General features: G+C 44.9%; 1 protein-coding gene across 2 annotated transcripts in view; it reads left to right on the top strand.

The window, feature by feature from the left end:
• Positions 1 to 10,267, top strand: part of SETD3 (SET domain containing 3, actin N3(tau)-histidine methyltransferase) — a 75,273-nt gene extending 65,006 nt beyond the window's left edge. For both annotated transcript variants that reach the window (XM_044774298.2, XM_044774297.2), the window contains 5 exons: positions 1,874 to 1,948; positions 3,086 to 3,252; positions 4,135 to 4,220; positions 8,088 to 8,248; positions 8,916 to 10,267. In XM_044774298.2, the coding sequence (XP_044630233.1) occupies positions 1,874 to 1,948; positions 3,086 to 3,252; positions 4,135 to 4,220; positions 8,088 to 8,248; positions 8,916 to 9,365 (939 nt within the window). In that variant the 3' untranslated portion in view covers positions 9,366 to 10,267. The remainder of the gene's footprint in view (positions 1 to 1,873; positions 1,949 to 3,085; positions 3,253 to 4,134; positions 4,221 to 8,087; positions 8,249 to 8,915) is intronic.
• The last annotated feature ends 3,813 nt before the right edge of the window (positions 10,268 to 14,080 follow it).

Raw genomic sequence — 14,080 nt, 5'->3', positions numbered from 1 at the left:
CCCCTGCTCCTTGTCTCTCCTAACTTCCTGTCTGGTCCCTGTGTAAGCGCACCGTGGGGTGCCCGACTTTCCGGGCTGGGAGCTCACGGGAAATTCCTGTTCCACATTTTATTATCAAGGTCATGTTTTGGGGTGAGAAAGGTGAGCTCATTCTTGGGTGGGAACTTCATGGAGCTGATTTTAATCCAAATCAACTGTTTAAACTGTTCTGTGAGTGAAAATGTGCCAGAATACCTGGCTTCATTTATTTCTCGTTGCTGTCATGTTTCCCATTGGTCTCTGCGGATCAGAAGTATGAAGGATTTCTAGATATGTGGTTAATAAACCATTGGTCCTGGGGATTTTGGGTTTAAAGGTTAACATTGCAAGGCCTTATCCCAAAATGCCATTCCCTAGCCTCAAAAGTAATCTTGTGGATCCAAGCTGTTGAGCATTTTATTAGCAAGTAGCCCTAGCAGCTGTCTTGAATTTTGATTCTCCAGGATAAAATGAGGGGGTCAGAAGTAATTAATGAGTATTTACAGATAACCTAAGAGGTTGAGGGGCCACTCTGACAGACAGACTTCCGAGAAGGAGCTTTTGATACAAATTGGGGACCCTCTTCTTTCCCCTGGGGGTCCATGCATCAAGTAAATATTCTGAAAGGCAATGTCAGGAGTTAGGTACAGTGTGCTAAGCACTGGGGACATGGGGGAAAAGGGGGCTCCAGGTCTGACTGACGGGCAGGTGCACAGACAGTGGTGCTGGCGGGGTGGGGTGTCAGCACAGGGGCTGTGGGAGTGCGAAGGGAGGGTGGGGTGAGAAGAGGTGTCCCCAGAGGAGCCAGGGCTCAGGCAAAACAGGAGCAGAAGGTAGTTCCAGGCACAAGGGAGCCAGAACAGTGGCCCGGAGTGGCAGGCGAGTGGGGTGTCAAGAGGCTGAAGGGAGACATGGGCTTCCTCGTAAACTGGCCTTGCTCAGGAATTTGGCTTTTCTGAAGGCAGAGTGGAGCGCCACTGAAAGGTTTTAAACAGGATGTTGACACTGTAATGTCACTAGGGATACACGAGGGACAGTACTGGAATCAGACCAGTTGGGAGGTTTTTGCTAATGGTAAGCTAGGCAAGAAAGAGCAAGGACCTCAGCACGCAGGGGAGTGATGAGGGAAAAAGAAGCCAGGAGATGTTTAGAAGGTGGAATGCTGACTGGTTAAGGTGCGGAGTGTCTTTGTGACCTGTGTGCCAAGACCATGACGTTGCCTGGCTCCCACCAGGACAGGAGAGATGAGGAGGGGATGTGGGGTTTGGTGTAGTTAGTGGATTTTCTGTATTTATTAGTAAGGTGCTTAGAAAGTCTCTCACAGGACTGCTCTCAGCAGAAAGAAAGTGAATAGGAGACAACTAATTTATTTTTCCTTTGCTTGTCTGAAAGTTTTAATTTCTCTAATTTTAGAGTAAAATATGTACATAATTCAAGAACAGAGCTTTTCTTTCTCCCTGATTCTTTCTTCAATGGAAAACCCACTTGTTTCTTAATGGGCAAACATTAGATAAAGACAGTATTTACAAGTCACTCGAGTGCTCAGAGACTCGGTTTCCGGCTTCCGTCTGGGGCTCAGAGGCAGCTACCTTGTAAGAAATGCTTGTGTCTGGGGAGACCAGCAGTGACACTCTGTACAATGTCTTTTCCTAAGATCACATCCTTTACTTCAGGTAGGACTCTTCCATGCGGACTTCTGGTGTAAATAGAATTAATTAAAATAACCAAGCGTTCTTTGCCCAGTTCCATAAAGAGGCAGAATGCACCCTTTTACGTCCCCTTAGCTGTCTTTTAACTTCTAATTCCAAAAAGACCCTCATGAGTGAGAGAACTGTGTCCCCCCTTCTCGTGGCAGATCACCACTGGCTACAACCTGGAGGACGACCGCTGCGAGTGTGTGGCTCTGCAGGACTTCCGGGCCGGGGAGCAGGTAGGTATCAGTCATGGCATCGCGAACAGGGTGTGGCTAGCCAGTGGGCACTGGATTAATGTTGTGTTGGTAACTTTAAAAAGGTATTTAACTGGGACAGAAAAATTGGGAGCTTATATTTAGGATTGTTTTGGGAACACATCTTGAGACCTAAAGCTGTAATGAAGATATTGTGCTTTGAGTTGGACCTTTGCGTCCACAAAAAAGATTTACATGCACTTATTTGCACAATTGACCTAGTATTCTAAAACTGTCAGCTGAAAATAAACTTTGTGTTAGACAATAGAACAGATTTTCAGTTGCATAAACTGCATTGTTTTCATTTTTTTTTCTGTTGATTAGAACCTTCTTTATAAAGTGGCAATTTGTTTAAGTGGCACAAACATAAAGGAATCGGGAGCCATGAAATCTGTCCTCTGTACGTTCACTTTAGTGTGTGAATTTCCATCTAATGATTCTGGCAGGGGCAGGGTAAGCCTTTCAGTAAGTTTGAAAATATGCATCTGAGAACACCTGCGCTCTGCCTAGCAGTCTACGACCAAGCAGATAATGCAAAAACCGGAGCTCATGTAGACCACTGACGCTCCAGTTGAGACAAAATGAAAAATGTTAGTCTAGCGAAGTGCTGATCTGCTCTTTCTGCAGAGAAGTTCATACACCCTCCTGCTAGGTGCAGAACTGCCATCGGAGCTAAAAATGCATTTCTGACAGACGTTGCCTTAAACTCTTGCTCCAGAAGAGCCTCTCTCGTATCAGAAGGAGAGGAAGAACGTGGTGAATTTTAAAGTGCAGTCGTAAATAGTGGTGCTGTCCCTCAGAAGGAGAAGAGGACTGTGAGAGGCCCGGGGAGCCGGGCTCCTTTGTGTACTAGTAAGGCCCACGAGGTGGCAGAAGCCAAGGCTCTTCCTTACCCATCCTGAGCTGTTTGGGAAGTCGGGGGGAGCGCACGCCTCGCTGTAACTTCACCCAGCCCCACGTGATGTACAAAGTAGGTGTATGATCATCTCAGAACTGTTTCGTCTCGTCAGTGTAAAGTCGCATTAGATATATGAGAACTGATCCTTTGCCCTGCTCTGTGTTAAGAACGGATGTTAAGTTTCTTTTATGTTCCTTTATTTTTTCTTTACTGCATCTCAGATTTACATTTTTTATGGCACTCGGTCAAATGCAGAGTTTGTGATCCACAGTGGTTTTTTCTTTGACAATAATTCACACGACAGAGTGAAAATAAAGCTTGGAGTGAGTAAAAGTGACAGGCTCTACGCGATGAAGGCCGAGGTCTTGGCTCGCGCTGGCATCCCAACGTACGTAGCAAAAATGGGTCAGCTCTTTCCTGTGCTGCTTGAACTGTTTCCAGTTGCAGAGTGTTTAACTGGCGTGTTAATAAAACTTCTCTACAGCAGTTTGTCTTAATCCCTTTATCCCTGTTACACGGGAAATTTAAACCATTGTGATGCATGGTGATTTACCAATGTCTTCAGATAAACAAAATCGTGTTGTCGGGAGCATTCACAGTCAGTTCTAGGGGATGTGGTCTGAAATCCTCATTAACAATAAGTACTTCGGTATCATTAATGTCATTTACCTTGAAAAGGTTAATGACCTGGATCACTTTGTTTCATTTAATTCTTTGCCACCATTAGTTTCTGTAATGAAGTCATGATCCTCAGTATTTCAAGAATTTCTGGTTAAATTCCTTAAGAGTTTCTTGTCTTTGAGATACAAAATCATAAAGAAGACAAGAATTATGATTTATTAGTTCTCCAGGGAATGGAGGAACCATTCTTAATGAAAATGGATTATCCAGACCTTTTTTTATTGAACTTGTCAATATTTGATTAATGATTAAAATGTGAACTCAACGTAAATTATTGTTAGCACTTTTTAAGAACCGTGGGTTCGCTTAATTCTCTTAATGTGGTGCGTGCAACCTGAGATTAAGGCTATTAGACAGGAGACATTGCCGAAGAGATGGTCACTGCCATCCTCATCGGTCAGGACACGCTGCTGCTTTGTGCAAGGACTGAAAATTGTGCTTTCAAAGTTCAGAGGAGGAGTTGGAATGACTCATGCCAGCTCAGCGCTCCTGAGGACACCCACATGGTTGTAGATTTAAGGGGTTTCACTTCAGAGCAAGTAGGTAACTATACCGCGGGGTGACTGATCTTACTTCCTGCTTTTGTCAGTTCCAGTGTGTTTGCGCTGCATTTTACGGAGCCGCCCATCTCTGCCCAACTTCTGGCTTTTCTCCGAGTATTCTGCATGACTGAAGGTAAATCACTTCAGGAGAAAAAAGATGTTGACTTTTTTCTTTAATTCATGAAAGTGTAAAGCATAGGGATTCAAATTAAAGATAAAATTGCTTAAAACTAAAGCACTTTTTGGGAGGAGGTAAGATGGCAGTATTGGAGAAGGAAGGAATTGATCTGTTTTATTTACCCTGGAAATGTTTTATTAAATCCTCAGTGTGTTGCCAGTATTCATTTGTAATAAACAAATAATTCTTTACTGCATTGGAAGAAAGCTTAAAATGTCTTGGATTGTCTAGCTGGATGGAAACTCTGTGTTTTAGATGGGAGTTTTTGATCTGCTTGTTACCCAAGACTGACAGAAACTGATTTCCCCCCGAGTGCGCTAATGTCTCTACGTCTCCCAGAGAAGTGAAGGGTCAGTTGACACCAAAGTTGTGTGATCAGCAGTGGCATACGTGTGCCACAGACTTCATTTGTTAACCCCCTCTCTTCTGAATCTGAAATTGCCAGCAGGCCTTCTAATGCCAGGCATGCTGTTAGAGCAGATAACACAGAATCTGTTTAAATCACAAGATGCTCTTGTCCACAGCCTCCTCTCCAGGCGCAGAAAGAGTTGAATATAGGTATTGAGCGGCTACTTTTACGTTTGCTTAAGGCAGAAGATTGGGAGCTTCTTCTACTGAGATTTGACCTCTTGTGGCTGTGTTTTCGTTTTTCATCTGAAAATGTACTCCTCCAAATCCTCTGGTCCTGAGGTTTTGTTTTTGATTGTGTGTGTGTGTGTTGTGTGTGTGTTGAGTGTGTGTGTGTTGTGTGTGTGTTGATTGTGTGTGTGTTGATTGTGTGTGTGTTGATTGTGTGTGTGTGTTGAGTGTGTGTGTTGATTGTGTGTGTGTTGATTGTGTGTGTTGATTGTGTGTGTGTTGATTGTGTGTGTTGAGTGTGTGTGTTGTGTGTGTGTTGATTGTGTGTGTTGAGTGTGTGTTGATTGTGTGTGTTGATTGTGTGTGTTGATTGTGTGTGTGTGTTGATTGTGTGTGTGTGTTGATTGTGTGTGTTGATTGTGTGTGTGTGTTGATTGTGTGTGTTGAGTGTGTGTTGTGTGTGTGTTGATTGTGTGTGTTGAGTGTGTGTTGAGTGTGTGTGTTGATTGTGTGTGTTGATTGTGTGTGTTGAGTGTGTGTGTTGTGTGTGTGTTGAGTGTGTGTGTGTTGTGTGTGTTGATTGTGTGTGTTGATTGTGTGTGTGTGTTGATTGTGTGTGTGTGTTGATTGTGTGTGTGTGTTGATTGTGTGTTGATTGTGTGTGTGAGTGTGTGTGTGTTGATTGTGTGTGTGTGTTGATTGTGTGTGTGTGTTGATTGTGTGTGTGTGTTGATTGTGTGTGTTGAGTGTGTGTGTGTTGATTGTGTGTGTGTGTTGATTGTGTGTGTTGAGTGTGTGTGTGTTGATTGTGTATGTGTGTTGATTGTGTGTGTGTGTTGATTGTGTGTGTGTTGATTGTGTGTGTGTGTGTTGATTGTTGCTGTTCTTGTTGAGTACCTTCAATCCTGTGAAAAACAGACTGGGTAGGAGTGAGTGAGTGAGTGGCTGCTTCACTGAACAGACGATAAGTGTCCTTCTGCAGGATGCTGCCAAGCGCTCAGGAGGGGCAGTTTGGGCCAAAGCAGCAAGTTGTGGCTGCTGAGGAGAGTCTGCTGGGCTCTGCTTTCCGCAGCTCCCAGACTGCATGTCTGGATCCAGGAGAAGTGCTGCCCAGGTGCAGGGCATGACGTCAGCATGGAGGTGGGATGAACGTAGTCCTGACACAGAGAGGCAATTTAGACACCAGCCACGGCGCCCGAGGAAGCGCCAGATGGTACTTGTCCATGTTGCTGCGGCCTCACCGGCACTCTTGGGAGAGCTCTCAGGGATTTTGTACGTTGGTGGTGCTTCATCAGTCCAATTCAATGAACACGAGTTAAGGGTTAACTGTGGGCTTTTCTTGCATGTGATATAGGGATACAGAATTGAATGCCACAGTTCGTATCCTGAAGGAATATGTAATTAAGAGAGATGATGGTAGTGATAATCCCTGTGATTTGTGAGCACCCACTGTGTGCCAGGCATGATGCCAAATGTGGGGCAGACTTTATGTTCATCCTCATCAGCCTTGCGGGACATAGAGATTCCCACTTTACTGATGTAGAAACTCCACTTCAAAGAGGATGAGTAACTTGTCCACTCGGCTGGCAAGTGATGACTGACTTGGAACCCAGCTCTGCTAACTCCAGGGCCCGGATCCCAGACATCCTATGTGGCTCCTGCTGGTTTGCAAATGACATAATCCGTGGAAGAGATCCTGGTCCTCTAGGGGTCTTGAGGAGCAAGGGCACCGGTCACTCTGCAGGGCGACCAAACGCACGCTCCGGCAGTGGCCAGTGAAGGAGAAGAGCCCCTGAGAGGACAGGGCGGACTCTGACGTGCAGGGACCCTGCGGGGTTTGGTACTAGAGGAGAGCGGGGAGGACTCCTGCTCCCAAGGCCTTTGGCTGTTTGCCCGAGTGTTGCACACAGGTCTACGGCCACGCTCTTCCCCTTTCGTAGGTTCTTTTCTCCAGTGCTGTGGGACGGGTCCAGTGTCACTGTCAGAAAGGAGCAAGAGGAAGCTCTGTCTGCCCCTCTGCTTTCCAACACGGACGGGTACAGTAACCTCAGTATCAGGGCTCCTACCAGGAGATTTCCACCACTAAGGAAGCATTTTTTTTTTATCTTCATTATTTTATACAAAGAATATAAACTGAAGAATCAAAAATCTAAAAATCCTGAATTTTATCATGAGCTTTTGCTAGCAAATGCACCTTAATAAATTTCTTTTTTGAACGTTAGATTAACTTCTATTTTCTTAAAAAACACCTACTTCAATTATTTTAGGTCCTTTGATTCTCTTTAGTTTCTCTTTAGTCATAGAAAGACAATTTGTCATGTCAAGACAATTGATGTATTCTTGGAATTACTCTAACTAATACTAATAAAAGTTTGGTTTGCTGGCAGCAGAAGTTCTTCAATTTGAATTGTAAATGGTGACAGCTGTGGGGCATTTTGCTCTGAAAGAGATACTGTCTCATAATTACATAAGAAGCATGGGTGTATTTCTTGAGCATGAATAGGGTCGGCATGTTTTGGTCTTTTGAAGATAATGTGCCAGGAGACAAAATGCTCAGAGCAGTTGCTGAATTCTTTCCTCCTCTTAAATATATTTGAAGGTAATTGAGATATTCACTTGTGTTTATTTGTAATTCCTGTTTAAATTCTTGACAAGTGAGGGATGTAGGCACATTTTTCATTAACTAAAATTTTTATAGTCCATTTTCTTATTTCTTTCAGTTTGTGGCGAGATAAATAGCTTTGTCAGGTCCGCTCCTGGAATAAGCACCAATCAGACTTAAATTTAGCAGGGCCACTGGATTGTTGTGCTGTTTTTCAGTTTTACTATTTACAGTGTTCTCCTAAATGTCTCTCTGACCCACTTGGTGTGACTGAGCTCTTGGCTTGCGAGAAGAGTGTTGTGACAATAAGGGGTATGTTGCTATAGATTGTCTTTAAAAAGTGTCTTGTGGACTTGTCTAAAGGCTCTCAGTGTCCCTCATAAAACAGTGAGGAATGGAGGGCCAGGCCAAGCGTGGTCTGGATTCCAAATCAAGAAGACCCCACCTCTTTTTCCTCCCCTGCAATTTTGCGCTCTCTCTGCTCTGGAGAGTCGAGAAATGGCCAGCTGGTTATCAGGGAGAGCTTTGAACCACAGGAAATGGCGTTGTTGGAGAAAATATTTTGTTAGGTGGACGGCTTGTTAAAATGAGAAGTAGTACTGCTTTTCCCCCTAACAGATGCCTGTTTGTATTTCTCGTAGAAGAATTGAAGGACCATTTGCTGGGAGATAATGCTATCGATAGAATCTTCACCTTGGGTAACTCTGAATATCCTGTTAGCTGGGACAATGAGGTCAAACTTTGGACATTTCTTGAAGATCGAGCCTCGCTTCTTTTAAAAACGTATAAAACAACTGTTGAGGTAATTAGATTGATTAAATGAGGATTTGAGTTTTGTCGTGTTTTAAAATATGTTTAATGAGAGATTCCTTCCTAAATGTAAAGTACTATAATTCTTTAGCAAAATCATTGTATATTTGACCTTTTTCATTCAACTTATTAGTATTTTTCTATTTAACACATTTACACTTACCAAAGAATCATAGAGGCATTGTTGATTAGAAGATAAATTTTTAATTATTTAATACTTTTCTATAATTTCTAATTCATATGATATAACAAACGTAAGTTTTCAGAGTTAACCATTGTGTCACTAACTTCAGGTGCTTCTCATTTATACCTATTCATTCATTCAGCCAAGTGCTGACCCCTGGGGCTCCATCAGAGCAGGAGACAGAGAGTGAGTTCAGAAATAAGTAGCATTCTGTCAGCTGTGTTAGAGCACCATTTGATGGAGACTCTTCCTTTTTGTTTTATGATAGTTTTAAAATTCGCAGTTCTGAAGTGTATATGTTGATGTAAGTATATAGGTATGCAAGCACCTCCACAGTCAAGTTCTAGAACTTTCTGTCACCCCCAAAATTTCCCTCATGCCCCCATCGCCAGCAGCAACTGATCTATGTTCTGTCACTGTAGCTTTGCCGATTTAGACTTTTTTATCATTGATTTTGCTCCTTTTCGTTTTCCAGGAAGACAGGGCCTTCTTGAAAAACAGTGACCTTTCTGTTCGTGCCACAATGGCCATCAAGTTACGCTTAGGTGAAAAAGAGATTTTGGAAAAAGCGGTGAAGAGCGCAGCCATGAACCGAGAATACTACCGCAGACAAATGGAGGAGAAGGCTCCGCTCCCCAAGTACGAGGAGAGCAACCCTGGGCTCTTGGAGAGCGGCGTGGCGGACTCGCGGCTGCCCCTGGTCCTGAGGAACCTGGAGGAGGAGGCTGGTGTGCAGGAGGCATTGACCCTCCCGGAGGCCGTCAGCAGGGCGAAGGCTGCGGAAAACGGGCTCGTCAATGGCGAGAACTCTCTCCCCAACGGGACCAGGTCAGAAAAGGAAAATTTAACTCCAGAGGAAAGTAAAAGAGCGACTGAAGATGCCAAAGAATCTTCTTCAGACAGCACTGAGGAAGTGAAAGAGTAGCTCCGAGCTCTGCTGGGGAATAAGTTTAGAAAAGTTTATGAACAGTCTATTTACATTGCTGTGTTTCCTTGTTCACATTTTTCTTTCTGCAGAGAGGAAAATATGTTTTTGCTGCTTTATATAAAAATGATTTTTTTTAAGTTATTTAAAAAAATCTAGCTTCCCTTTTTGATTAAGATTGCCATCTTGCAGATTCTAGGCAAAACAAGTTATCAGACCGCGACATCAAACGGGGAAGAGGTGCCTTGGAAGATTTTGCAGACCCATTGTGGGCAAATGTATTTTCTTCCTGGGGAAGAATTCAGTTCCTCTGTCAGCTGTGCTTTTGTGGGCCCGTCATCTTGACAAGCAGAATTAAAGCTGCTCTGCCTCTGCCCACGGGACTCGACGGTGGGGCGCTGGGGGGGGGCAGCTGCACAGCGGAAAACGGGCTGGAGGTTAGGGAACTTGAGAGTCTGGGCAAAATCTTTTTTTTTCCTAAAAAAAAGAACACCCTAGTACCAAAAGAAAAGGTAAGGTGGCAACCTTATTTTTAATAGTTTTAAATGTTGATGATAATCCTAATTATATAAATACACACACACACATTTAGTGATTTCTAAAGATTTGTTTACTTTTTGTGTTTTGTTTTACTGTATTAAGAGCTTGTCCTTCCTCCTTGAATCGAAGTAGGACCTGCCTCATCCTCCTAATGTTAGTGTCGCCTCTGCTTTTGAAGTGGTGCATTTGACGTCCAGCGTTGGTAGCGGAGAGTTTGCAAACACACAGCGCCCCCAGCTCTCCGGGGCTGTGTGCACAGTGAGGTGGCTCCCTGACTTTTCTGGTTTTCACAACAAGCTAGAGATTTTCAAAGCTACACTTTTGAGTAAAAAAGCCTTATTAAAAGGAACACATGATTAATATTTTTGTCTATTCCTTTTCTTTGGAGTGGGGCAGGCCTTTCGAACGGAGCTTTTGTGCAAACCGTCCTGCTTACCCACCGGGCGGCGTCTGGACCCGACCATGCTGTGTGCGGTGCTCGCCCTGGGGATTCAGAGATGGGAGAGGCCTGCGGTCAGCCCCTCACCAGACCACAAGGGGGTGCTCTGGGAGGCCCAGGCACGGCAGGAACACAAGAAGAGGCGGGCTTAAGTTTCAGAGGAAGGAAAGGCTTGGGATGGTGTCCTGGGGTGGAGGTGGGATCCATACCCTGAAAGCCACCACTTTTCAGGTTACTGATTGATTACCAGTCTGTCGTAACTGCAAACTTCCACAATTGTTTCTGTCGTCCTAACTATTAAGCACATCACTCATTTTGGAAAAAGCTACATCAATTCTTCACCCAGCCATTTTGGTAAACATTGCTGCATACGGTAATTTTAGGACACTCCCAGTATCTCCCCTTGGAGAAGACACAGCTTTGCAGATAAGCTGCCTGTGTCTCTCCTGAGGATGCATCCGTCCTAGAGCTCAGCAAGTCAGGTCCACCTGCTGCGTCGGACGCTAGGGGTAGCTTTCATCCTTCCCTGACATTGGCAGCATTTGCCTGCATAGACACTGTGACTTTCCTGCCTTGTTGATGTGCACACAGTCTGAACTCATTCCTAAGAGGATGCCCGTAACGGCCAGCTCTCCCATCAGCCCTGTACCTCAGATGCTTTACCCCAATGTGAACGAGGCGGTGATTTGCAAAGGGCGAAAGTGCTGTCGCGCTCAGGGAGCTTCTGCTCTACTATAGAGGCCCCTGAGGCGAGAACTTTCATGACTAACTTGTCTGTAGATCCATTTTCTCATTGGATTAAAAGTTTTCAAGTCTCGTATTAAATGCATCCTTTGAGAAATTATATACAGTTCAGACATAAAACAGCATCATGAGATGGGATAGTTTTCAAAATAGTCCCTGGAAAAGATTCGAGTTCAGATGGAGCTGAAAGAGTGCTGGCTTGGGGTCAGGATTCAAGCTCTGGGCTTGTGTGCAGTGGGTGTGCAACGGCCACACTCGGGCCTCATTTTCTCCATTTACCTGTAAGGTGAGGGAACAGTACTAAATTATCTAAAGTCCCTGCTTAAAAATTCGGAGACCGTTACATCCATTAGTCCCCCATTGGCAGTGTCTGTTTATTAAGACTGTCGGACCAAAAAGTGATGATATGAGTTACGCTCCCAGTCAAGGACTGTCTCTATGTTCGCGACATAAAAATGGCGCTGATAAGAACAGAGCTTTTTTGATGTCAGAAGAGAGAGTATCTGTTGAACAACAATATTTTTTCCTAAGTTGGCTAGAATTGCCCTAGGATGACTCTTCAAGGTGTCGAGGCCACGGCACCCGGTGGTCAGCCCTGTTGCCCTGTTCCGGCTCGACAGATCCAGTGCTGCCTGCACAGACGCTTGGAGCCACAACTGAAGCGTTTGAAAAGTGAGAAGTGATTAAGTTGGCATTGAAGAACCCTCGCTGCCATCTGTCATGAAAATGGACCTTTCTCTCAAATCGTTTTAAAGTTTACTTTCTTCTTAATGCTGTTGGATAAGAGGCTGTTCGGGCTAGTCACTGGGAGACATGCCAGCTTCTGCTTCTGTTTCGTTAGCTCTGTGTGTTATTTGTGTAAACAGTTAGCAATTAGATTTCACCAGCCTAGAAAAACCACCCATCTTTCAGCACAAACTGGCAATTGATAGGTGATTTTCCCCACTAGTTTCTAGAATAGGCTCACTAGAAGATGTGTTTAATTTTCTTTGAGAGAGGTGGGGTGAGACGTTAAAAATATTCCCAGGTTCCCAATATGCAAGGTTATGCTAAGTTAAACCTTCACTTGAAAATGAGAGAATTAATTTTCTGTAAATCATCACCTCCTGTATTTTTTGGTGGTTAATATATGCATGTTGGAGTGAAAGAATTAAAAAAAAAAAATTCAAAGAAAGTGCTTGTAAAATAGAGAACCACAGTTAGTGGTGGTTGGTTTGCAGAGTGAGTTTCAGAGGGCCCAGATCTTAAAGTGCGGGCTGTAACCATGGCTACAGTGAGAAGCTTTTCATGTGATACATTGTGCCGTGTTCACATTATTATTGATCTGGCAAAATGAACGTGTTTAATAGGATATAGCCGGTAACCTGACCCAAGAATTTGGCTCGTTTTCATTTAAGTGTCAGTTTCAGGCAGGTAAGAGTAGAATCCAATAACCTCATTAAGGGTCACCCTACTATTTTAATCAGCAGCACCTTCTATCATGTATTCCTAAAATTCTGTGTATAAATTCAATTTGAGTAACTTGAATTGTATTTAAATGCACTGGCGAATTTGTTATTTGAATGGAGCTGCAGTGCTGTCCTGGGTGTGCTCAGGCTAGAGGGAGGAAGCCTTAGTGGGTACGCGATCCCTGTCGTTCTGTATTTGAAGAACTGTCACCTGAAGGAGGGATGGGACTCCCTCCGGGTCTCTGGAAGGCACAGCCAGGGCCAGTGGATGAGAAGCGGGTCCCAGCTGAGTGAGGGCGAGATTTCTAACATTGCCAGCTGGTTGTAAGGGAGGGTTCATGCCCACTGCTCCGGACGTGGACATGGCCAGGCCCTCGGAAGGGCGACTGATGAGAAGAGGGTATTCCAAATGTCGGGCACTTTGATTAATAAAGAAATGATTTTTATTAATCATTTTACAGAAGACTGGGGAGGCAGTCTCCATGGCCAAGTGTGCAAGTTGGGAACATCAGACCTGGGTTCCAGCCACACCCCTGCTTCTCTCTGCCCGTGGGACCTGGGGACAGTCCTTGGATGTTTCTGTACTTTCTTTAGGGTGTCTCATGCTTCCTGGCTCTGGAGGGTCCAAACTAGATAACGCATATATACGCATCTGGCACAGTGTCTGTGCGTCCTAAGCGTTCAGCAAATGTTAGTTACTACTGTTTTCTAAGTCTGAGCCCCTCCCGGGAGGCAGAAAATGCTAGTGGGACTGGGGGTTAGCAAAATTTCCCCTGTCCTGCAGGCAGGCGGCTCGCATCTGCCCACCGATGCAGGAACTCCAGACCCAGCCTCAGCAACAGCTATGTTCCTGGTGCAGTGCCAGCTTCTGCGGGTAATTCAAGATTCCTGAGAAACCCTTGCTGCCCTCGAGGTGGTCTGACAGCCATTTGAACAAATAACCCGGGCAGAGCGTGCCACCTGTCATGAGAGAGGGGTGGATGGCGCACTTTGGTCCTCACAGGGAAAAATTAGCCTGGAGGAAGTGGCATCTGGACTTCAGGGGTTCGTTTGTGCACACTGGAGTGGGGCAGGAGTGCCAGGCGGGTAAGGAGGGGCCAGGAAGTTCAGGCCTCCCGGAGAAATCCTGCAGGAGGCTGAATCCTGAACACTGCTGGTGCCCAGCAACCTGTGTGGAGAGCTCCTGTGGAATCCCATCTACCCTGTAGTGAATAAAGTTCTTTTATTTTTTTTGCTGAGGAAGATTTGCCCATAGCTAACATCTGTTGCTAGTCTCCCTCTTTTTGTATGTGGGTTGCCGCCACAGCACGGCCACCACAGTAGTATAGGTCCATGCCTAGGAACTGAACCCGGGCTGCTGAAGCGGAGGGTCCTGAACTTAACCACTAGGCCACGGTGACGGCCCCCGTGAATAAAGTTCTTTAGATGGAAAAGTATAGCGATCACAAGCTCCTGTAAACACAAATGCCACCATTGGTATTTCCCTTAGAAGAGATAAAAAGGCAGAGAAGCCTGTGTTCGTGGACTCCTTAGGGGGACCTGTG

Source organism: Equus asinus, chromosome 7 (genome assembly GCF_041296235.1).
Source record: "Equus asinus isolate D_3611 breed Donkey chromosome 7, EquAss-T2T_v2, whole genome shotgun sequence".
Lineage (NCBI taxonomy): Eukaryota > Metazoa > Chordata > Mammalia > Perissodactyla > Equidae > Equus > Equus asinus.
The sequence above is the reverse complement of the archived record's forward strand: the minus strand, read 5'-3'. Positions and strand labels throughout refer to the sequence as shown.